This window comes from Helicoverpa zea, chromosome 14 (assembly GCF_022581195.2).
Source record: "Helicoverpa zea isolate HzStark_Cry1AcR chromosome 14, ilHelZeax1.1, whole genome shotgun sequence".
Lineage (NCBI taxonomy): Eukaryota > Metazoa > Arthropoda > Insecta > Lepidoptera > Noctuidae > Helicoverpa > Helicoverpa zea.
In genome coordinates, this window is record NC_061465.1 from 4,601,385 (window position 1) to 4,626,263 (window position 24,879).

Sequence of the window (24,879 nt, forward strand, 5' to 3'; positions counted from 1 at the left end):
ACATATGCTTCAATCGTAATTGAGTCGTGATTGGATCTCAGTCGAATGTGAATCCTATGTCGTAAAATTAGGAGAATCGGAATTTTGAATTAGGTTGCCACTCCGAAGATCTGCGAGTTCTTCAAGCTGCAAGCTGCATCACGCTAACCAAAATGTACGAAAAATCTACTACCGACTTCAGAGTGGTAATATTTTTTAGACCAGCTGTACCTACGATATAAGGGTTGTGCCACACGTAACCACACAAAAGGGAACGACATCACATCTAATCATTTCCGTGGAAGTCCTTACTGCAACGCACAATAGGAATCGTGATGCAATCCCCTCGCCTCTGGACAGAAGTCTGATACGATTACCACTTATTCAGTTGTCTGGCTCTCTGCGGTTTGCTACAACGCATTCTTCGATGGCAAGATATGTGATTGGTTTGTGGATGAAAGGACTATGGGTACTATCAGTACGTGTCTGGAGTATGATGAGATGAACGTGTGAAGATTGTATGCACGTACAAAGACTACAATATACACACTCTCGTAGTTTGTGTTAAGTACATGAAAGTTGATGAGTGTTGAAAGTAGAATCGTTTGTTGGACATAGTACTCAAAACATGTTTGGCGCAGCAAGCAACGGCAGTTCAACTCCCGTTTGCACGGCTACTTCCATAACTCATATGAAAAAAATCGCAAAAACGCATTCTGGTTAAATTGAAATACCATAAAATGTTAATCATGTTTATTATACTAATAATGCTAAGGTTGCAGTGAACATGATGTTTAACAAACATTATCGTTTACAGAGAAGACTTGAAAGGGGTCGACAATTGACTTTTTGGTAACAACAATATGATACAATGACTACTTACAGATGTCCTTTAGAAATAAAACTTTATTTAGCTATTAGACCATGTAAAATCTTAACAAAACAAAAATTTCAGTACAACTCAACATTAATTAAATAAAATTTATTTATGTCGTGCGAAGAATAAGCATTCGATAAAAAATGTTTGGTTCAATAGTACAGTTTATCAAAACCCTCACTTTCCTCATAGCTAGAAAAACAAATGCATTGATATGAAATACCAATTAATTGCGAGGTGATTATTAACACATTTCCGTCCTGGATTCGAGAACAATAATTTAAAAACAGAGAGTTCATGACTACATTATTAAATACCACAATATACAAGTAGTTGACAATACGCAATATACAAAAACTGACAGAATTTTTATGTCTGATATAGTTAAAAGAATGTCTAGAGCTAAGCATTATCCATTACTTTACATACACTTATTTAAATGATGAAAAGGGTCAATTTACAAGTTGAATGCTAGTTTAAAAAGTCATAGAGATACTTGTAAAGAGTACTAGACAGTAATGCATATTGAAATGTAGTCAATACATTTATTAAATATGTTTTATTATGAACATATTCTGTACAACATATATGATACTGAATGGAATATCAGTCATTTCTAGTACTATATTTATGGCCTCATGCGTCCACAACCACAACTTACTGATTAACCCATCCTTTACAATACATATATCTTAATGTAATCAATCCTGTGCACACAGTGTTTTTATTATGATTCTTACACATTTATGTTATCACTTGTTTCACGTTAACAACCGAGCTGAGGCTTTACAAGTACAAGTTTAGGGTGTAGCTGTGTATTCAATCATGTCCGTTGGTCTTTGCATGTGGTACCGTGCCATTTAGTAAAGGTATGGGGGGTTGTGGCTGTCTGATCGTCTTCTGTAGTACATGAGCATCGGCTGGCTCTATCCTCTTGTAATAGTGCTCCTTAGTCTCCACAATCTCGAATCCAAACTTCTTATAGAAATCTATTGCTCCCTCATTGTTCACCTGAACATGCCTGAAAAAAGGAAAATACTAGTTTATGATACTTGTACAATACTCAAGTGACGACGCGACGTTCAAAATAATCGTGGAAAATTACATGTGATGAATGTTTATTAGCAATGGAGAGTTCTCCATTGTGGAAATTAAAAGATTGAGAAAAAGGCAAACTAAATGTTGAAACTGTGAGAAAAACAACCAGAAACACATGAATATGAAGAAAACTCATTTATTAATTGATGAATGTTGATGAGATTTCAAGTTAAGCTGTTCCTTATGTAAGTTAAAGTATGAAGATTTAAAAGTGTAAATAAAATGTGGCCTATTATATGCTTGACATGAGACTTGAAATGAGACAGATATTGCTATCATCAGAATGGCCTATATACTTATAAATGCCTTATATACTTATGTTTTTTTTTAAACATATTTTGTGACTATGACTGTGGACTGGAAGCAAAACTACACCACATTTTACTCTACGGAAAACAGCAAAACGGATAATAAGACCATCAGCATTGTAAAATTTTACTGCTTTGAAGAAATATGAATAGCATCTGTTATAAGCCTTTGGAACAATTAGTTTCGCTCTTCAATATCTCGACGCCAGCAAAGAACAAACGGATATCTACGAAATCATTGGTTTCCAGGAGAGTGTTTTAAGGAGAAAGTTTGATAACTTTTACTTTAAGAATGCTAGGTTCTTCAAATTTGATAAGTAATTAAGATAATATTTCGCAGCAGTTAGTGACATCCATTTTACAAATTATATTTTAAGTAATAATATAATATTTAGTAATTATAGTTTTAAGAATATTTGTTATGTATTTATAGTATGTTTAAGTTTTTATAGATATAGTATTGTATATACATGTATATTGATATGGTGAATTTTTATGTAGGTAATGTACGATATAAGTATTGTAATGTACGATATATGTATTGTATTTGTATTTTTATGGGCCTTAGTTGCCTGAAATAAAGGAATAAATAAAAAAAATAAAAAATAAATGAATTACTGCAGATGTCTTTTTCTACAACGCACATATAAAGAAGTAACTCGAGTCAACTGCCATGTATTCGCTTCTACGTAGGACTTTTTAATTACTATTCATTTTTCGAACACTATTTTGGAATATTATTATGAAAGGTAGAAGAATGATTTGTTGACGTATTGGTTGTAAGTTTAAAAAAGTCAACCGCCCAGTGATGAAACGGTCACATTACAATAATAATATCTTGGTTTATAGTAAGTGGCTTGCTGAATTGTACGACGCACATACGGACAATTATAGATGTTAGTACTTCGTTGCTTTGTAAAAAAAAGTGTAAAAGTCTTCATTTACTTATGCAACAAAATACACATAAAAATGTTTTATTTTTTTTTGGGAAAAGAAAATTTCACCAGATAAAATAAAGAATTCTGAATTCAGATAAGCAAAAAAGTTAATTTTGGCAAAATGTAGTTGTCTTTTTGTTCTTTGCTGCCGTCAATCTAAGTGCAAAAGCTGTTTATATCCTCTAGTAGAATGACAAAGTAAATTGAATTTAGAACATAGTGTTCATTACTCCATTTGCGACATGTTTGTACAAGTATAGGCTATTTATTGGTTTTTAACAACAAGACATAGTCATTTCATACTTGTATTATGAAGAAAGGAAATCATTTTGTTTGTACTCTAACTACTCCAAAGGCTATATTTTATCCAGGTATGGGAAACAGCTGGTTAGCTACAATCAATCAATTGTTCCAACTAATATCTATTTCAAACTAGCTGACCCCGTGATCTTTGTGTTGTTTAAACCTTCCCTGCACCTTTACAAATATTTTAAAATCAAAAAAAGCCAAATTGGTTAGGCCGTTCTCGAGTTTTAGTCAGACTAAGGAACAGCAATTCATTTTTATATATAAGAAGATGTGAAAGTGTGTGGGTTTGGATGATACATATTAATATTAGTTTAATAGTTTTTATCACTTGATAGTAAACTAGATCCGGGTGCTACAAGTAAATCGAGCAAGAGATTTTACAATGAAGCAGCTTCAAAATTAATCCTTAACTTGAATACTAAGATTCAATAAAATTATTATCAGTTTTGATGATTATGCTAATTTCTGCTTTGTATCCAATTTTAACCGAGTAATATGTAACATCGGTATTTTCTACAAACTATTGTTATATTAATGTATCAAATTATAATATAAGGGAAGCCTTTTTATTTTGAGTGGATTTTAACAAAATAATCCACTTCATTACTTACTACAATATGTAACCACAAATTAATATTTTTCTGTTTCTTATCAGCTGCTAATTAATGTTTGAAGCTAATTATTAGTGTCAACCTTTTTATGATATGACCAGTTTCTTGGTCAGAATACTTTGTATGGGATGTATATGAATGATTGATGTAGGCTTAACTTTTTCATTTCTTGTACTGCATGTCCTTGACATGATTTGTTGGTAAATGGCCTAATGGCATATTGTTTAACAATATTGGTCTATAAATACCAGGCTATTTAGATTGTTACTTCAAGAATCAATTTACTGATAAGTGAAATCCTATTTAACTGTACTGGCCATGTTTATACATATACTGATAAACATAATAAAATGTGACAGTGACTTGGTTAGCAGTACCTACTCATAAAGATTCATAACCTTCAATCTATTAATATACATGCTAAAATCATATAAAACGCATGATAAATAAGACTTTGTGAACCATGAGATGTATAATAATGTGTACTTACAAGAAAATGCTGTCGAAATTGCCGTCCTGTTCCACATACTTGAGCACATGTTCCACCATAAGAGTTCCAATGCCCAATCTTCTGTATGGGTACAAGCACCCCAGTGTCATAATATAAAGCCGCCGCGAGTTCTCCGACGTGTCTATTCTACAGCACACTGCTCCCACCACGATATCATTGTAATATGCTAACTTGGCCAGTTCACCTGCTTCTAATACATCTTTGTAGAATTTGTCGTTGTAAGACACTGGAAATACGACTGTGTTCAACTTCTTCAGTTGCTTTATATTATGTGGGGTTACGTCGCCCAGTTCTATTTTAGCTCTGAAAAGGGAAATGTGTTAAAATTTATCTAAAATCGCTTGATATACGGGACGGACATTGTGCTTCATTCTGGTACCATTTATTACGACGCAGGTTATTTTTAGGAACGCGATGGAGAACAATATAATTGACAAATAGCTTACCTAGTCATTTTAATAACTATACTAGAAATTAAACACTACAATTTAAAAACTAATCTAACACAGTTATATCACACGAGATCACTCCCGCCATCTACTAGTTTAGCTCGCTCGCTCGCTCTTTCGCTTCGCTAATCTTCGCTCAAGCGACAATTTATTCAATCGAGATTTGACAGTTTAGTAGAATTTTATTCTTAAGATTTCAAATTACAATTTATATCAGGAATAATGATCGAATATTACTAATTTTATTTTGATTTATTAAACATTCAATTCATTTTGATCTTTTTTCATATTCCTTCTCCACAGTCAGTTTTAAATACAATTATTTTGCAAGGAGAAACCTTATCTGCATTTAAAATCTACCAAACGTTAAAACAATACTTTTGCAGGGTAACACCACTTCTTCGTCCAGAAACATTTTGCAATACCATCTACAATCCATTTCATTTGTGGGTTTATTATTTTTCACGATTTCATTGGATTAAAATCCAAGAAAAAATATTAAGATTCTTTTGATGCTAACATTTTCCACATAATCAAATCTTATTACTTCTCGGTATTTACTATTCACTCATAGACAACAAAAGTATGAAGGTATGAGGCTGAGGCGCCAAATTCAAATAAATTCGGCTTTCGATTGTTTTTGTTTGTCAAAATACCGACACCCTGTAACGGTGAATAATTTCAGGAAAGGGAGTAAGATAAAAGTTACAAAAATGTATCTAAATCAATTGCGAAATGTTCAACCGTACGTCAGATTAGGATTGGCTAATATCCAAAAAAGATGTTATGAAAAGGCAATATTGCAGACTCAAAAGCTTCAAAGTCAAGAACTGAATACCAATAAGGCATGCTCAGCTTCTGTTGGTATATCCGACAAAGATCCTCTAATGAACGAAATATTCCCAGCAACTAGGGTGATGCCTATGGTGCTTACGAATAAGGAACCCATTGTGCTTTCATTCGATGACGTACCTGGACCCAGAGCTTTGAAATACATATCAAATTTTCGTCACTACCTTTCAGAAATTGGTACCCAACTCACAGTTGGCGTGCTCACTATAGCACTTAACATGAGTAAGTAGTTTTTGTACTTCATGGGCCGTGTTTCTATGTATAATGTAATATTATAACTAAATATATAGTTACTCACAAATAAGTATACTTACAGGCACATATTTAAACACAAAGAAACCGCTGAAGAACCTTTCCGCCCTTTTCGACGAGTACGGGCCTGTAGTCCGGTTTGTTAGTCCCGTGGGAGGGGATATAGTCTTGATAAATCACCCCGAGCATATCCAGAAAGTTTATACTATGGAAGGAGAGTATCCTATAAGGTCAACCTTGGACTCTCTGGAGAAATATAGATCGGAGCACAGGAGCCTCGTTTACGGTGGACTGTATTCCGTGTAAGTTTCCTTGCAATAAGTATAAAGAGATCGTGAACTTAAGCAACGCTTGACGCCGCAGTCGGTCCGTTTAAAGTGGACCATATTTGATACGTAGTAGTCATAAACTATTATTTCCCGCGTTTCGGAAGGCTAGTTACAGGTACTATATAGGTACCTAGTTTGAAAAAAGCTAGACGAATTATGGAATGAAATATTTTACAAAGTAGCTAATATAATGCAATGCAGCACCATCCTAGGATAGTATATACTTTTAATTCTACATTTCTTGCGTAACAGTCAAGGAGAAGAATGGAATCGTCAAAGGGCAGTTGTGCTCGCACCACTAAATAACTCTATCTCACACCACATCAGTGGAATCAACGACGTGTGCGAAAATTTCACGACCAAGATATACAATATTCGAAACTATCAAGACGAGATTTCAAAGGATCTGTATAAGGAGCTCCACAAGTGGGCCTTCGATTGTATGGGTAAGATTTTGAATTACATATTATTTTGTACTTTTAACCGAGCTAAGGTCCTTTTGGTAGCCAGTTTTCAGTTCAACCTCCTCATATAGGTAAGTACTTACAATGCACTTTCTTACTTGCAGGATTAGTGCTTTTCTCGAAGAGGTTCACGATGCTAGACACAGAGCTGGTGTACAGTCAGTGCGATATGTCGTGGCTCTACCACAGCTTGGAGAAGGCGACTGACGCCATCATCAAATGCGAGTCCGGCCTCCACTTTTGGAAGCTGTTCCCGACCCCCGCATGGAACTCTCTCGTCAAATACTGCGACAGCTTAGACAAGTATGTACAGTATTTTTTGAGGGTTCCGTACATACATATTCGTTATCGTATATCAAACAAACTCTTCAGCTTTACAATAATATAGTATAATTAGGTACGCAATACACGAGATAACAATTTAGCTTCGTTTACAGCCTAATTGGAAAACATGTTATAGAAGCGGAACAAGCTCTCTCTTTTCAAGCATCAAAAGATGCAAATACTGATTTCAGTAAGTATTATATCTCAAAGATCAAAATTAAGTCTAAATACAGCCAGTAAACAGTAATGCCTGACTTTAAGATTAGCCTTTCCTACAGATAAGAACTGTGTGATCAATGCTATGCTGATGGGCGAAGACAAAATGAATGCTGAAGATATTTCTACTATTATAATGGACATGCTTCTTATTGGAGTAAACACTGTAAGATCAAAGTACTTTAGAAAGCTATTTTCTAATTAAACATGTCTAGACTACATTTACATGTAAATTATTTTAAGAAGTTGTGAAAAAAATAACTAATAGAGACAATTTTCTTGCAGATTACTTCTTCTATGTCATTCCTTTTGTATTACATAGCTAAGTATCAAAGAGCGCAAAGGATACTATACGATGAAATAGACAAAGTTGGCGCCAATTTGAGCATTAACGACTTGTCGAAGATTACGGAACTAACGCCTTATCTTCAAGCCTGCATAAAGGAGTCCTTACGGTTAGCAGAAGCATAGTACTAGAGAAACTTCTAACTAAATGGCCTTATTGTAATATGTTTCCGCTTCGTCTTACAGATTAGTTCCTCCCATTCCAGTGCTGACTCGGATTCTGCCGAAAAATATAACTATAGACAGATATAAGTGAGTACAAATGAAATACGTCATACAAGCTTATTACTAATCTATTCTGTCTGAACCAACAACTTGTACACTATTAATGCCCTATGTATTTGACAGATTTTCGTTAAGTTGGCATGGTTGAAATTAAACCTGCACACTGTTAATTAGATTCAAAAGCAATCTTAACACCATCAAATTTATATTCACAGTATCCCTCGTGGCACTCTCATAATAATGTCTACTCAAGATGCTTCGCTGAAAGAAGGCAACTATGATGATGCATCCGTATTCTACCCGGAGAGATGGTTGAAGGGAGATGCAAAAGAATACCATGCATTTGCCTCCATTCCATTCGGTTTTGGAGCCCGGAAGTGTTTGGGTCAAAACATTGCAGAAACCATGATGTCACTGCTTACCCTCAGAGTAAGTTTGTCAGAGAATTTTGAGGATCCTGCTAAGCAGGTTCACTGAAAGCGAATGTGTGAATTATGATTGAATCTTTCACTACCGTGTGTTGTACTTCCAGATTATCCAAAAATATAAACTTGAATATCATTATGGAGATGTTGGATCAACAAGAAGTTTTATATCCAGACCCAATAAGGCCCTGAAAGTGAGATTTGTGGACAGATTGTAAACCTTTTCACTAAAACAATGATGACCCAAATTTTGCCATCTCCTTAGTGGCTTATTCCATAATAACAATATCCAGTTGCCAGTGGTAATATTTCAGTTAAAATACCTTGTAAACTTAAATAGTTTATTAGCGTCTACTAATTTACATTGTAGGTGTTCTTAAACAAATTTATATAATAAAAAGTTTAAAAATTATTAGCGTTTCATTTCGAGTTCCCAATAATATGTTAGGTTTAAAAAGAATGCATTATATATAGTTATACTATAGTTCTTAAAATTACCTATCTGTATGTTACATAGTGACTATCGATGTCGTCTTGAAGAGAAGATATTCAAGTACTTTCCTCTGGTCATCTCCTTAGCCTCTTCAAGCCCCAACTGGTAAGCAAGGTCATGTAGCTTCTTCACTTCCATGATAAGACCACTTGTGGACAGTGATCCCAATTCTGTAAATAATAGAACTCTGACAATCATATTGAAATCCCGATCTAGATAGTGATCACTAACAGTGGACAGAAAATGTGCGCTCTAAGAAAACCAAAACACATCACACTAACGAAATCACGTAAGCACTCGACAGTCACGGTGTCCTAGGCTATAATTACAGATTTTCATTTCAAGAGCACTATTGGCTTATATGTTATTCTAATAAGATAAACTTACGCTGCATATAAGTGTAATCCTCTTTAGTGGCAGCACCTTTGCTCCATGACGGAGGTGATTGATTAGCGCTCGGCAAAGGAGCAAATTCCGACACGCCTGGAACTGCAAATGATGAAGTTGAACATTGGGATCCTTCGTCAGAATTCACTACATTAATATTATCGTCACTCATTGCTGATTGAGTTCAAAAACTGGTCGTTTATAACCGAAATGCCAGAATAAAATGAAATCATGCTAAAAGAACAGAATGACAACATTAGGAACGTAAATAAATTTCGCGCGATTTTTGAAAACTTTGTTGATTATTTTTTGCAAAAATCGCACGTTTTTCAAGTTGCACTCAACAAATTCTATCTTACTTTGCTCAGGCCACAATTCAGGAGAAGCACGATCAAGTTTCTCCGCACTAAACAAGCTTTCTTCTAAGGACGTCAATGGAATATCATCAGATGCTGCTTGTTCTGAAACAACACACCCGTAAATAACAATAAAACCTAGAATTGGTGGGATTAAAAGCAGCGTATCTGCTAGAATATTTGAAGAGGCATTAACCGAGAGTAGAATTAAGGCACATATAGCAGAATGAAACTTATAATATCGAAAATTAACCTTCTTGAACAATAGGATTTTGTTTCGCGGCCATTTTCCAATCTTATCTTTGACAATTCGTAATCCATAGACTTTGCCATTAGCAAAATCGAATAAAATGAAGAAATCCATAGACAACTTACGTCTATAAGGTGTAGTACATGCCGTATTATTTAAGTAAATCGACTAAATTTGCTTGCTTTGCCGATATCGTTGCTTCTTAAAATCATCATAACTGAATAGATTATTTCCTCTAAAAGCCTGTTAAGTCCATGTCAATCTGGTTTCCATCCTGAGCAGAGCCTGGTTTCGGTGTTGGTTAAATAACTGACGACATGCGACCGACTATAAAGAACAGGCTCTTAACAGTTCTTACATGTATAGTTATCGGCACGGATATTGAGCCCTGACCTTCACCTGCTCAGAAGTGATTTATTGGTTTATTGCCTTATGTGTACAGTGCGCAAAGCGATCCCCACTCTTCCACCGAGAGCTCAATATCCGTGCCGGTATCTATACTGCAAGCTCTAGCGTTGCTTTAGACTCAGTCGATTTTGACACCCTCTTAAGTAAGTTTACTTAAGTAGGTATTCTATCCTAACTTTTATCTTCATTGTCGTTTGCAGTTGGTCGTTATGATGGTTCATTCACCGCTTGCATTGTGATGCTTTGGAATTTCAGTTCCTCATGCTGTACGTGAAAGCAAATCGCTGAATGTTTGCAAGAGATAAATTAAGGAATATTTTTTATTTACTTTAGCTTTTCAAAATATATAAACATAAGGATATGAAACCAAGTATGTCATTTTTGTCTGTGTGCCTCTGGCATGTATTTATCATCATCATTCATCATCTCAGCCATAGGACGTCCACTGCTGAACATTGGCCTCTCCCTTAGATCTCCACAGAGAGTAAGAAATGTTGTTCCTATTACTATTTAGCTTTAGTTAATATTTCAGTACGACCATTATCGTAATCAATTAATCAATAAGCGTATTAAAAACTTTACAATCAGTCTTTAGTATATCTCTCTCTCTCTCTGTATGACTCTCATAGCATGCAGTCTTGGCCTTAGTTTTTTTTTTATCTTTGGTGTGCCAAGACTCAGGAATATCCAGAAATCTACTATTTAGTAATCAAAGTTCTCAATAGCAAAGCTATACAAAAATGTTAATATATTTGAGAAAGATAATTCTGCAGAAAGCATACAATCAGTTTAATTAAAAGCATTGGAATACCTACAGAGATGTCCAGAAATTTATTTTCTACTATACTTTAACAGTTGTTGGTACCATTTCCTAATTAGTGATGTCAACACTGTAATATTTTTTTAAATTCTTTCTTCCGGTTGCCAACACAAGGCAAGGTGGGTTTTTAGGAAAAGCCACATGGTTTATTTGTGAATTATTTATATGATTGTAGAATAAAGTGTTATAATTGATAAAGTTAGTTGCCCAAGGTGAGATTCGTAAAATTATGTACCAGTCTTAACCGACGGCCATCGAAAAAACTTAATAAAAAGTGCCCCGCAATGCGCCCCAAGAAGTGTCATGTTGTATTCGTAAAAGTTTCAACTGAAGGAAAATTTGAATCAGTGAAAATGTGATCTCTACGTGTCCTATTCCACGATCAATTTATTTATTTTTCTTTTATTAAATTTTACTAGCATTAGAGAAATTGTGATGGTGCTAGTCGCTAGATCATAACCTCACTTTTTAATGATGTCGGCATTGGAGTAAACACCGTAGAGCCTAAAATTAAAAAAAATCTATTTGCTGATGTTATTGCTTACGAACAGAAACCGATTTTATAAAGATACTATTATTGTTTGTTCTGGCACAGTAATGTATCCAGGCATGGGAGTTTCAGATATTTATTTTTCAGACATTTGATATTCCAGTATCTTCGTATATTATAAGTTGTGCCTGTAAGGTTGATTGTTACCATTAACATCAAGCTATAATAGTAACATTATTAAATGGTTGTTATTTTGTTAATTCCAGATGCGTTCCGTCACATTGAAGGATGTTGAACAGGACAAGGTCGTCAAGACCGTCGCTGCCCATCTGAAAAAGTAATTATGTTTCCTTTATTTTCTACCGATAGTATATAGTATATAGAATATCTTATGCCTACTGCCTAGAATATTTTCAACTATGTTCGGGTTGGACAACCCACTGACCAGATTATGTGCATGCAACTACTAGTAGTACTACTAGTTTACATCCAGTGACTGCCTCATCATCTGATCTCAACTCAATTACCTAAGCAATCAAAAGGAAAACCTTGTTTTGTCATATCCTAAGCTTCGTACCATAGCAGAGTATCCTTTAAACTCTTTTCAGGAAATATTTTTTTTTGTGTGAACCAGTTTATTATGTTTTTGTATTTAGATAAACTGTGGTGATATCAAATACTGCCATTTAAGAACATGTATCTATCAAAACTAACATTTTCGCATATACCTATGGTTTGAAGCCTGTGATATAATTATAAATAATAAAATGATACAATTATTATCACACCAAAACAAATAATTGTCTTTTAAAATCCACTATTTTAACATAATCTTTCTCTTCTTATCATAGTTGAGTAGGATGTAGACACTGAAAGATTGTAAAATATGATCCAAATAATAACTTTATAAATTCCTACCTTTCCAGGACGGGCAAGGTCAAGGTGCCAGAACACATGGACCTGGTGAAGACTGGTCGCTTCAAGGAACTGGCTCCCTACGACCCCGACTGGTTCTACGTCAGATGTGCTGCCATCCTCCGTCACATCTACATCCGTTCCCCAGTTGGAGTCAAGACTGTCACCAAGATCTTCGGTGGTCGCAAACGCAATGGAGTCACACCCTCACATTTCTGCAGGTAATTGATTGTTTTTGTATCTAGTGATGTAGGTTTTACTTACAGTCCTAGTATGGGGCCGTCATTTACTTTTTGTAGTGAATTATCATGTATTTGTTGTAAAATGGCCCCAGATTTACATACTTTGTAATAGATGGTTCAAGCTATTAATGTTTTCCTTACTTCCTTAACTGCTTCCCTGCCGCTAATTATAGAATGATAGAAAATCAATTGTGTCTCATGTTTATCTGTGCCATACAACTGGTTTATGGTAGTAAAAGAGCTTACCTAGTTCCTGAAAACTTCTCTATGTTTTTATCTCTGAAATACATTTTTAATAAATCATTCCAGGAATTTTTTATTGCATTAGTACTCAAATTGCACAGTGAATATTCAATATACAATAATGAAAATTGCCTTGGGTGAGACTAATAGAAGGCTAGTTTTCATTATACATTCTGTATTTTTTTATCAATAGACCTACGTATACTTGTAATTATTAACCAAATTATATTTTTTGTGTTTTTCAGGTCATCAGGCAGCATCGCCCGCAAAGCCCTTCAAGCCCTTGAGGCCCTGAAAATGGTTGAGAAGGTCCAAGATGGTGGTCGCATCCTCACTGTTCAGGGCAGGCGTGATCTTGACAGAATCGCCGCTCAAGTCCGCCTAAAGGCCAAGCAGGCCGCTAAGCAGCAAGTCATCGTTCTGTAATTTTATGACTAATAAAAAAATTATAAAATCTTACTTCTGTTCTTCATTATCATAGGTTCATAGAAAAGCAAGTTTCATTGTTTTTGTTGAGAGTAGCACCAGTGTAATAGTGTTTGTTCAACCTTTGACTGAAGTCTAGTGTGACATCACAAATTAATTCGCCTATCTATAATAATTATGGACACTGGACAGAAAAGTGGGGGGAGGTAGACAAAAGAATCTATGAAATGAGGATTTGTGATTCAATTGCAAAAAGGGGTTGTGGGAAGGAATGATAAAGGAAAGGTTGAGAATTTTCGGCACTTGCCGTGCAAAAACCAAGTGACGCCAAGTCCAAGAGCCCGTGATGGACGTATGCATGAAAAGACTACGAACTGGGTTCGTATCGTACTCGGTTTGTGGTCTTTGGCGATATACATTTTCAAAGATATGAAAGTGCATTAATAAATAACACTTAGATGCCCAGCCTTTTTCAAACTATGTTGGAGTCTGCTTCCTGCGTGCAGCTGAGTGTTTTACAAGAGAAATTGGGTTGAAGTTCGGTAGATAGGCAGTCGTTGCCTGTCTACCGTCGTTGAGTTTCGGGAGTAACTATTTCCATTATAATCGATCGAACAGTGTGTCGAGTATCAAAGCTTCTTAATGAGATAATTGAACGTCCAATTAATCAAATAAGAAACCTGATTTTCTTATCTAAATCGTCAATCTCATTTGATTTAGGGTGCTTCCACATGTCCATCAGGATTGAGGAGCCACTTTTTGTATCTTAATGAAATTTTGTACATATTTAGTAGTAAGTTAAAAAGTATTGTAGGCTCAATCTTGGAATTTGTAGTATAATAGTTCAAAAGTTATATGAACACAAAGGTGGCTCCTCAATCTAAATATTTGGACTGAGGAGCCACGTTGGAACACAGAAAGTATACGATGTACATTCTTGAAAATTTTGTATGATTTATTAGTAATTGAGCGCAATGCGTACTAAAAATTTAATTCCAGAACCTTTAATAGTTAAGAAGATACAATACTTTTAATGTGGCACCTCAACCCGTACAATGAAAGTGTGAATTCCCATGAATCGTAAGTGGCAAATTCAAATTACACCCCATAAACATTTAGTAGTAAGTGTGTCTGAATTTGTAGTACATAAACAAAGTAGTAAAACGGAGTGAATTTTGTAAAATAACGTATTTTATGTGGCTCCTCAATCCTGACGTTTCTGAAATGAGGAATTGCTTGAGTTACCTGAAATCGGAATGGAATTAAAAAAATAAAGACACTAACATTTAGTATAAATTTCTACTAAATATACATGCACAAATGAAAATTGTATGTATTCAATATCTGATAAAAAATCATCTTTTCCATATTCCTTAAGACGTCGCCATTACGGGTGACCATGTAATATGAATAAAAATCAGGATAAATAGGTAGTTCTCGGCTTTGCCGCCAATTTTTTATTAAACCTCTGTAGGCAAACGCATTTATTGCTATTCCGCCTCGTGAATGACAAAATATTATTAAATACAAAAGTACTTAATAAAGTATTTAATAAACTTGCTTTGTCATTCAACATTGCTGTAGCGGTGTAATGTTCCAAATGAAGGCTAAAGTGTTACAACCATACTGCCTAGTATTTCGTAGTGCCAATGGATTTGATTTTCATTGTCCGTAAATTCGATGCTTTGCATTTTTTTTTTAATAATGACAGCATTACATATGAAACAGATATTCGCTGCGTTGTTGTAACCGACTTTAAAAAAAGGAGCAGGTTCTCAGTCACTTGTTATTTTCTTTGTTACTCGCTTCCTCGAAGACGCCTGGACCGATATGTTTTTTTTTTCTTTCTACTCGCAGTTTTGTCCCATAGCTAACAGGTTATTCGTGATATGACCGTGAAGGTTTGGATCTTACCTGATGATGGAGGCGACAGAAAATCAAGGGAACTCCGTATCGGCATATAGCAACTGCCAAGTGTTTGGGCTCATTGGCTTCGTATTGACGAGATCTTTACACCGAAATATGTTATGAGTACCATATCAGACCTGACAATGAAGACAAGTTCGTTTAGGGAACTCCTTAACGGTTGATAGCAGCTACCTTGTGTTAGGCGACATTTTATTTATATTGGTAAAGACTTTCCACAACTGCCACTGACGGTATTTAAAATACACTCTTTTGCAAAAAAGCGGGCACCTATGTCAAATCTTGGTTTTAAGAACTTTATGTGAGTTTCAAAAGGTTTTAATGACTGGAATTAACTACTAGCATCAAAAGGGTTTGCCAAGCATGCGTATCTATTCTTAATTTTAATTTTGGAGAATTGCTAAGAAAGTTATTAAAGCCTTGTTCTGGACTAATTCCTAGTAGAAACTTTGTCGGTGTTTTGAATAGCAAGTTTTCCAAGTGATGTTCAGGAAACTGATATTGCAGTTTTAATAACTGATTGATGAACATTTTTGCTACATCAAAACATTTTAGAAAAATCATGCACGTTTAGTAAAATTGTCAGCTGCACTAAATGAGAATTATAGAGATCATACAGAGGAACTCAGCACGACGATTGACGACAATTATTAGAGATAAAAAAATAAAGAATATAAAAAAAAATTGGCGGCGAAGCTGACAACTATTTATCCTGATGTTATTCATATTACATGGTCACCCGTAATGGCGACGTCTTAAGGAATATGGAAAAGATGATTTTTTATCAGATATTGAATACATACAATTTTCATTTGTGCATGTATATTTAGTAGAAATTTATACTAAATGTTAGTGTCTTTATTTTTTTAATTCCATTCCGATTTCAGGTAACTCAAGCAATTCCTCATTTCAGAAACGTCAGGATTGTGGAGCCACATAAAATACGTTATTTTACAAAATTCACTCCGTTTTACTACTTTGTTTATGTACTACAAATTCAGACACACTTACTACTAAATGTTTATGGGGTGTAATTTGAATTTGCCACTTACGATTCATGGGAATTCACACTTTAATTCTACGGGTTGAGGTGCCACATTAGAAGTATTGTATCTTCTTAAATATTAAAGGTACTGGAATTAAATTTTTAGTACGCATTGCGCTCAATTACTACTAAATCGTACAAAATTTTCAAGAATGTACATCGTATACTTTCTGTGTTCCAACGTGGCTCCTCAGTCCAAATATTTAGATTGAGGAGCCACCTTTGTGTTCATATAACTTTTGAACTATTATACTACAAATTCCAGGATTGAGCCTACAATACTTTTTAACTTACTACTAAATATGTACAAATTTTCATTAAGATACAAAAAGTGGCTCCTCAATCCTGATGGACATGCTTCCACACGGTGCATGTAGTTAACATGCGCAAATGACCCTCGCGCACAGAGCAAGCGGGTGAGTAGCCTTCTTTGGTACACGCTCGATTCGCTGGATGCGCACATGTTTTTAAAATGTATGTGCCCCAACATGCGCAATCCATTTGCACTGTGTAGATACACCCTAAGGTTGAAGGGGTCTACACGGTTGAAGTAGCTATTATAGCAAGTTAACATGCGCAAGTGACTGCGCGCACGCAAAAGAGCACGCGTGTATGCATTTTCCTTTGGTACATGCTCGTGTCGCCAGTTCCGCACGTTTTTAAAATGCACGTTTTATCCTGCGCATGTGCCACAACATGCTACTTGCACAGTGTAGATGCACTTTATTTATAATATTAATTATTGCATTAAGTTTTGTACCAAAATGTAAGGTGTCAACATTAGATAGAATATTGCAAGGTAAACATATTTTTTATGAATAGCAACACAACCCCTTGATAAACGTCAATAGAATGTCAAAATTATCTGTAGGGACACGGTATCGAAGCAAAAGTATCGATACCGTACTCATGAGTAGAATCGATAACAAAGTATCGTACTCATTAAAGTATCGAAACAAAAGTATCGATACTTCAAGGTATCGAGTACTTTTTAGATCAAAATTTGCTAGGTCAATATCAGTCAGTAAATAATGTCAGTTTTACTTCAGTTCAGCAGGACATAAAAAACAAATGGTATTGGTACACAAATTTAATAGAATACCTAATAGAAAAATGGAAAATGGAATGAATGAAACAAATCGAAAATGTAGCAAAAGGAAACAATGTTAAGTTATTTGAGGTATGCTAAAAACTAGCAGTGTCCCACAGTTTCACCCGCGTAGTAGATTAAAGATCCCATTCCTCCTCCGTAGTCACTTAAAAATAGAAGTTTGTTGAGCCTTTTGGTTTCGAATTTTTGTGATGGTACTTCGTGCTTCAGAAAATAATCGTTCTGAAGGTACTGACGTCGCAGGGATTGATATATATATTCATTCTCGTGCCAATTTATATAATTTTGGGAATACTACTTTCATATCTTCCCATTGTTTTAAGGGATCTACTGAAAGTGGCGAAACCTGTGCCGATAAGTAGTAGCTTAATTCATCTTTAAATTTCAGGCTGTGATGAAGAACTTGCTTTATTATTTTGTATTTTTAGTGTGCGCCAACTTCTTATGGTGGCTCCAGAAATCAAATGTCGTTTCTTTTTTTAAGACGAATGTCTTAAAAAGTTTTCAACGAGTGAGCTAGAAAGCGCTGTTAAATTAAATTCTTCATTCGATACGATACCTGGGAAAAAGTACTTATTGAGTAAAAGTATCGAATGCAAAGTATCGAGTACAAAAGTATCGGTATCGAACTGGAATGTACTCGATACCACAAAGCATCGATACTTTTTTCGTGTCCCTAATTATCTGCTGCTTCGTCCTAACTTCAGCGCAGTTAGTCTTTATATTTAGTTTCATTGAAATATTGAATTCGCTCGGTTGTGTTTGGAGATGCAGTGATTACAAAATGTTGTTGGCATTTGGACGTGGTATCGGCTTTACTGTTTTACTGTGCTTATTAACGTGCGTTGTTTCTTTGCGTCAGTATGGGACGCCGGGTAACACTTTATCCGTAACTGAAGATGCGGACCAGAGCCGTGGCAAATTGCAAGTTATCAATAGATTCGCCGAGAATGAAGACAGTTCCCGTTTGGAAAGGAGAAAACGTGAAGCGACAACGCTAACAACTCCCACTGTACAGAAAAACATAAGTACATGGGTAAGGGTCTATATCCTTAATTGATTGTTCCTTTGTTACCCGCTCTGATTTATATTTCTAGAACCCGTATTATTCTTAGCACTGTTTATGATTTGTCCTATTGTTTACTTATCAATATTATAGATGCTCTATTTCTACTATTTTTATCACTTGTCTTTATGAAAAAGTCTTTTGTCTGAGACTGTTTTTCAGGAGACATTTTATAAGTAGTAAACAATCTAATGTTAAATGAGGCGTAAATTGTTTAATGACGAAGCACTTTTACGGTTGTTTTTAAATATTTGCTATTAGATTGTCTAGTGAAGGTATGCTTACTATTTTCTATTATCAAATTATGAAGGTAAAAACAGTCTGATAAAATTGATTAGGGGACACTTTAGTGATGTATTAGTATGTTTTCAAACTAAGTAAAATAACATGTCTATGTTTTGAAGTTATTTTTGTAATAATAACATTGGATTCAGAAAATAATATATTCCCATTATAAGTTTGAAAAATAATACTTTCCATTGTTACCACAATGTAATTCAGTGATATTTTTATGAGCACTGAGCAGCAACAACCCACTTTCACTTTTTATTTAAATGTGGAATTTGGCTCAAGCAATTAAGACCTCATTTGTTTCACAGACTACACATCTCAATGACAGTCACCAGCAGTTGATGGTCCATTGGGTTGGTGAAGGGAGTAATGTCATCATCTGTCTGGCCAGAGACTCCAGTCCAAGGAACAAAGGAGTTTTGTCACCATCAGCTCTCTTCATTTCCTATGACTATGGCAAGAACTTCACCAATAAGACAGAGGAGTTCAGACTGGGCCCTGGACCTGACAGTGGATATGCACAGCTGGATAAATTCTTCAATCACCCTAAATATCCAGAGTTTGTGAGTATTATTTTTATTGTTTGAAGAATACCTGAAAATAGTTCAATACATACATGAAAGGAGTTAGGATGTCTTCCTAGCTAGTGAAGAAAAAGGGTTGCCTTGAAGGTAGATAGATTAAACAGGAAGTAATCAGTATAAAAAAAAAAATAGCTTGCCTAGTAATTCATGTATTGGGGATTCCCCAAAGATTAAAAATAACTTATTGTAGATACTAAATGAAGTTTGAAGTGTAGAATATTATGTGGCTAGCCATTTCTTGTAATTAGAATTATTTTTAAATTCTAGATTGTTTGAAATAATCAGTGCATTCCCTTATATCAAGTTATCTTTATTTTGTTTACATAAAATATCATACTGATAATAAAAGTATAGGTAAGTAAAAATCTCATGAAATCTTCAATATCATAGGTATTTTAATTTTATTGTTATATATTATGTTTTTCTGTAATTCTTATCAGCCAACATCCAATTGTTAAGACTAAGCACAGCCGGTTTTACACAATAACATTCTTGTCTTTCAGTAGTTTGTCTATGAATATTTATTTAAATTTTAATTTTATAAAACTGTTCAGTGCAGGAGATTGACCCAGATTTATTAAAATTTATCCATGGCATACAATTTAAACAAAAACATCCTATGTAGATTACAGTACAGCTAAACACAATGTATATCATTTTCCTTCCTTAAAAACCAATTCCTTAATTATTGAATGCTTTACAAATTAATAAAATTAAATAGATTCTTAATTTGATAAGCCTATTGTGTTTCAAACAAAGCCATATTAATTTAAATAAGTATTAGTTACCTCACAATAAATAATTATTTTCTGAGTACAAGAACATTGCCCCTTCAAATGTGTTCACAACAAACAATGATAAAGATAACAAATTAAAATGATATAGGAGTAGTGAATGGTTATATTATTATATAGAGTTTATTTACTTGCTATCAATGGACAATAATTCCAGTTTCAATTAACATTAGGGATTTCCACATGTATTTTTGTTGATAACAGTAAAATCGCCAGATGAACCATGCACATCTATTGTTGATGATAATATAAAATACTGGAGGATTGTGTCATAAATTCCCTGGAATCGGCATGATGTGACGTTTATGTGTGTGTGACTATCAAAATAATTTAGTTGAGAGGAAAACCATATAGTAAATTGTGTAGGTAATAGGTAGGATATTTTGGTAACTTATCATATAATAGTAGAGAAAAAAAGATATCTGTGAAGGACTAATACAACGGTCTGAAATCGCTTAACTGCGTTTGGAGTATTATGGATAAAAAGACGCTTACTCTCTGTGTGAACAAAAAACTTTTGCCCTAGCAGCAGCCGTGTGAGGCCGTGTTCGATACTAGGGTTAAATATAAAGTAACGTGTTATGATATAAGAAAGGAGTCCCATAAGCTTGTAATCTCAACAGGAAGGTTTATCCTTTAATGGAATGATGTTCGCATTCGTATCACGTTCTGAGTTCATTGAACTTTACCTGCGTAGATATTGAGTCATACCAATCAGTACAAAGTGTTTATAAACAAACAAAGACAAGTAAAATAAGGACACATATATGTATACTTAAATAACTATTGAAAAGTCTACTAAATAATGTTACTTGTCATATGAAACAGTATAGAACACAACACGCTGCACCGGCCCCAAGTAAAATTGGAAAAACCGCAGCAGAATAATGACAAAGACAATTTTTTTTGTACCTGCATTATGTGCAATATCTAGTCCGTCGAAACCGCAAAATAAAACAACGTGCAATAGTCAATACTTCGAGATGATAATAATACCCGCCAATACCAGCCTAGTAAAGGTGACAGAACTAGGGGTCATTCACCCCTAGTAATAAAACAGTAATTTACCAACACGCCACATTAAATTAAAGGTGATGTGTAAATTCTTGAATATACATTATCACTATTACAGTATTTTTTTCATTAATTTATGGCGATTACTACCTGTGCACCATATTTTGGATGTCGTTACTTTTTTCTCTCTCCACCCATATGAAATTTACAGTTATGGTACGTGTGCGGGCGAAACAAGCAGGTTTTTTGTCTTTTGCTAGTTTAATCGTGCTTAGCGTTATCTAAAACAGTTATAGAATGCTAGCTCGATCTTATAGATCTCTTACCGGGGCTTATTATCCCGATAGAAATGAATTTTCTTCATGAATTAGGAACCTTCGAATTATTATTCGACCTTCATTTTAGGGTTTATGTGACACAATTTATTTATCATTCCTAATCAAATTACTTTAATCATATTACGGGGTTAGTTTATTTATGAAAAGTAGTGTATTGCTTCACTATAATAAAAAGATCCGGTTAGTCATCATGACGTCATGCCGGTTTCCTCGATAGAGTATTTTTAATTACATAAGTTACCCCCAGCCACCTACGTCCGGCGATAAACTGAAAAAATATAATGGAGTAGGTCATGTTGGACTATAGAGAAAAACTTTAGAATCGCTTAAAAATGTTTCTCGAAAATAGGTATAGGTAGGTATATATTTTTATTGTTTTTAGCTGATACTAGCTGTTGCCCGCGACTTCGTCTGCGTGAGCAATATAGAATTTCCAATTTCGTTCATTTAATCGTTCATTGCTCATCCCCCGTAGGTGATAGCGTGATAATATAGCCTATGTGTTGAACCGGCCCCCAGGTAATAGTCATGCAAAATTAGATTTAAATCCATGCAGTACTTTTTGAGTTTATCCGGGACAGACATACAGACAAACAGACATACAGACATACAGACAAAAATTCTAAAAACTACCTATTTGGGTTCAGAATCGATTATGGATCACCCCCCAAGTATTCTTTTAAAAAAATATTCAATGTACAGTTTTGACTTTCCTATCATTTTATTATATGTATAGATTTACAGTACGTCCCGAGATTTTGTAGTCATTGTAGACACAAATAAAACACTGGCTATTTATTATACTTTCTTTTCACAATCTAAACATTAAATAAACTAAAGAAAGTGCAGGTAAATTCATGTTGCATTTTTGTTCGCAGTGCGTTTTCGTTGACTCGACGAATAAGAAGTTGTTCTACACGAGCGACAATGGACGCAATATTCATCGATCCGATCTCGTCTTCCATCCCAGCGAGCTCTCTTTTGATGAGGAGTTTCCTGACAAATACGTCATTTTGGACAAAGTCGACATCAATAGAAAAGTAAGTGTACTTCTACTTCGTCATTGTAAAATAATGTTTTCGTGACATTAACTTTGTGAATAATTATAATCAGTAGTTAGATTTGATAACATACAACAATTTATTTAATTAACAACTACCAGTTTGATTATAAAATTTCCAGCAAATTAATATCGAATCGGAAATAGCGATAGCAAATAATTTAAAGCTATAGCTACTCGTATTGTGACCAATTATAAATGTTAGCGATATTTTTTAATTGATTCGTGATCGGAATATTCAGAGCGAGACAGTTGTGTCTGGCTGCGAGTGGTACAATAACTGGGGACTTGCCCGAAGGGATATCACCAATCATACGGTTATACACCGCCAGTTTGACCGTCATGCTGTTAGGACAATCTTTAATGGTTGAATGCATGTATGCGTGTAGTTATTTCGATGTCTGGCTATAAATCTTGCCTTAAGTGGCTTTTATTTTGAGCTGTACGTTTATTGAAAAGATCTTGTAGTAATGGGCGCTTTGATGTTTCCTTAGCTGTACCTGACACTAGACGGCGGTAAGACATTCAAGATGATCCAAAGCTACGTGAAGACGTTCTTCTGGTCTTCCGGGCCTGGTTTCCCGAAGATATTCTACATGGAGCGATGGAAGCCAGACGGCACGAGCACGGTGTTCAGTGCCAGCGACCCGACTGACCTGGTCAACGCTGAGGTGCTGTTCGAAGAAGCCAAAGATTTCCAAATCAAAGGAGACTACATGTTCGCTACGAAGCAATCCAAAGATGTAAGTTTTGTCATTTATTATAAATATTGTTTATGGTAAAAAAAGCGTCGCTACTTGAGTTTCTTATATGACTATTCCAAGAAACAAAATAAAGGGCTCTTAGCAATGTCCCACACATGCTTTAGACTTCAGAATAATGCCATAAGTTGCTTCTGCTTATGTTAAACCGGTATTTCCCCGGAGGTCGTGAATCTGGCTATAAATAACCTTATGTTTTGTAAAACAAACACAACAGGCCTACTATAGTATGCATGACTTGAGTGAAAATAATAATTATGTACGTACATGCATCAATCAATCACACCACACCACAAGTCATTCGCTCGGTCAAAGCATTGTTACGGCAAAGTAATTTATTTGCTTATAATATTTACTTCAGTTATCAACTGATAATATAGTGTACATAAATGCTAGGAAGCAGGGCAAGAAAAGCTGTCTGACTATTATTGTTTTACAAATTACAATGACCTGTGTCTGTGTCCTTCCTTCGTGTCTAAAATTAAAGGTTTCGAAGTCATTCCTGTCTCTTAGATTACAGAAAATATAGTCTGAAATTCATTTCAGACGGAATCTCTCCAAAGAGCGCACTTTATTGCATTTATAATTAAAATCTAGACCGTGACGTCTTTCACTGCACGCTAAGAGAACTAAATATTTATTATTATATTCGAAGTCCCAACAAAAGCTTGCTCTCTACCCGACACAGGAAACATTTAATAAACAAGGTATAATAACCGATAAACTTGCTCCTGCGACCTAACCAAACGTGAACCGTTAGTGGCACAACAACCAATTTCTCTATCAACTGTCTACATATAGGAACTCTTTGTTAGTAAACATATTTTTTTTCTTTAATGTTCTGGCCACACTGTCATTGTATCCGATTATTTTGTTATCATCAGTCGCTTACTCATGCGAAAGTAACATGTGACTGTATAATTTATGTACAACGACAGCTCTGTATCGATTGTTTTGCACACATTCGCAAATGTTTGTAGTTATAACAAAACAAGTTGGAAGCTAGACATTATTTTATGAGTAGCCGTGTTACCAATACGAAGTCGGACTTTAGGCATTAAACGACCGCATTGATGTGTGATTCATCATTATGACGCATAGTGGAAGCATATTGCTTAGCTCAATAAGATCTGTCAACTGCTTACTCATTAGTTCTGTTCTGTATCGACGGCTGTATGCATCGACATTTTAATTATTTGATAAGGACTTGTATCTAAGTCAACTTGTATGCAGACATTATTCCACGACTATTGACTTCGATCAATACTAAATAGTTATGAATAGCTTGTTTGTTTGTACGTATTTAGTAAAAGCGTCCGTTGCTTTTCTGACGTAAATATAATTTTG

At 34.8% G+C, this 24,879-nt stretch overlaps 4 protein-coding genes across 6 annotated transcripts in view; 2 read left to right on the forward strand and 2 right to left on the reverse strand.

Moving 5' to 3' along the window:
* Positions 1–717: 717 nt before the first annotated feature.
* Positions 718–5,239, reverse strand: LOC124636414 (probable N-acetyltransferase san). Its single transcript, XM_047172498.1, has 3 exons — positions 5,078–5,239; positions 4,611–4,934; positions 718–1,877 (listed from the first exon to the last, which is right to left on the reverse strand). The coding sequence occupies exons 1-3, from the start codon at positions 5,083–5,085 to the stop codon at positions 1,676–1,678; spliced, it is 534 nt and encodes a 177-aa protein (XP_047028454.1). The 5' UTR covers positions 5,086–5,239; the 3' UTR covers positions 718–1,675.
* Positions 5,240–5,726: 487 nt separating this feature from the next.
* On the forward strand, positions 5,727–8,923 carry LOC124636493 (probable cytochrome P450 301a1, mitochondrial). Its single transcript, XM_047172600.1, has 10 exons — positions 5,727–6,154; positions 6,249–6,486; positions 6,766–6,959; positions 7,082–7,280; positions 7,415–7,491; positions 7,568–7,683; positions 7,803–7,972; positions 8,049–8,114; positions 8,303–8,516; positions 8,620–8,923. Exons 1-10 carry the CDS (start codon positions 5,794–5,796, stop codon positions 8,728–8,730), a joined length of 1,746 nt encoding a protein of 581 aa, XP_047028556.1. The 5' UTR covers positions 5,727–5,793; the 3' UTR covers positions 8,731–8,923.
* LOC124636492 (protein lin-52 homolog) lies at positions 8,840–10,083 on the reverse strand. The gene is made up of 4 exons (XM_047172599.1): positions 10,002–10,083; positions 9,752–9,853; positions 9,393–9,494; positions 8,840–9,175 (listed from the first exon to the last, which is right to left on the reverse strand). Exons 1-4 carry the CDS (start codon positions 10,033–10,035, stop codon positions 9,033–9,035), a joined length of 381 nt encoding a protein of 126 aa, XP_047028555.1. The 5' UTR covers positions 10,036–10,083; the 3' UTR covers positions 8,840–9,032.
* A 1,172-nt stretch (positions 10,084–11,255) lies between these two features.
* LOC124636582 (40S ribosomal protein S19a) overlaps positions 11,256–24,879 on the forward strand; it is a 40,638-nt gene continuing 27,014 nt past the window's right edge. Inside the window, exons 1-8 of one of the 3 annotated variants that reach the window (XM_047172736.1) lie at positions 11,256–11,345; positions 11,983–12,053; positions 12,643–12,852; positions 13,362–13,538; positions 18,354–18,660; positions 19,290–19,544; positions 22,590–22,751; positions 23,266–23,514. In XM_047172736.1, the coding sequence (XP_047028692.1) occupies positions 11,983–12,053; positions 12,643–12,852; positions 13,362–13,538; positions 18,354–18,660; positions 19,290–19,544; positions 22,590–22,751; positions 23,266–23,514 (1,431 nt within the window). In that variant the 5' untranslated portion in view covers positions 11,256–11,345. Of the gene's footprint in view, positions 11,439–11,982; positions 12,054–12,642; positions 12,853–13,361; positions 13,576–18,338; positions 18,661–19,289; positions 19,545–22,589; positions 22,752–23,265; positions 23,515–24,879 lie in introns of those variants that run through there. The other 2 variants (XM_047172735.1, XM_047172734.1) reach the window with 2 other exon arrangements.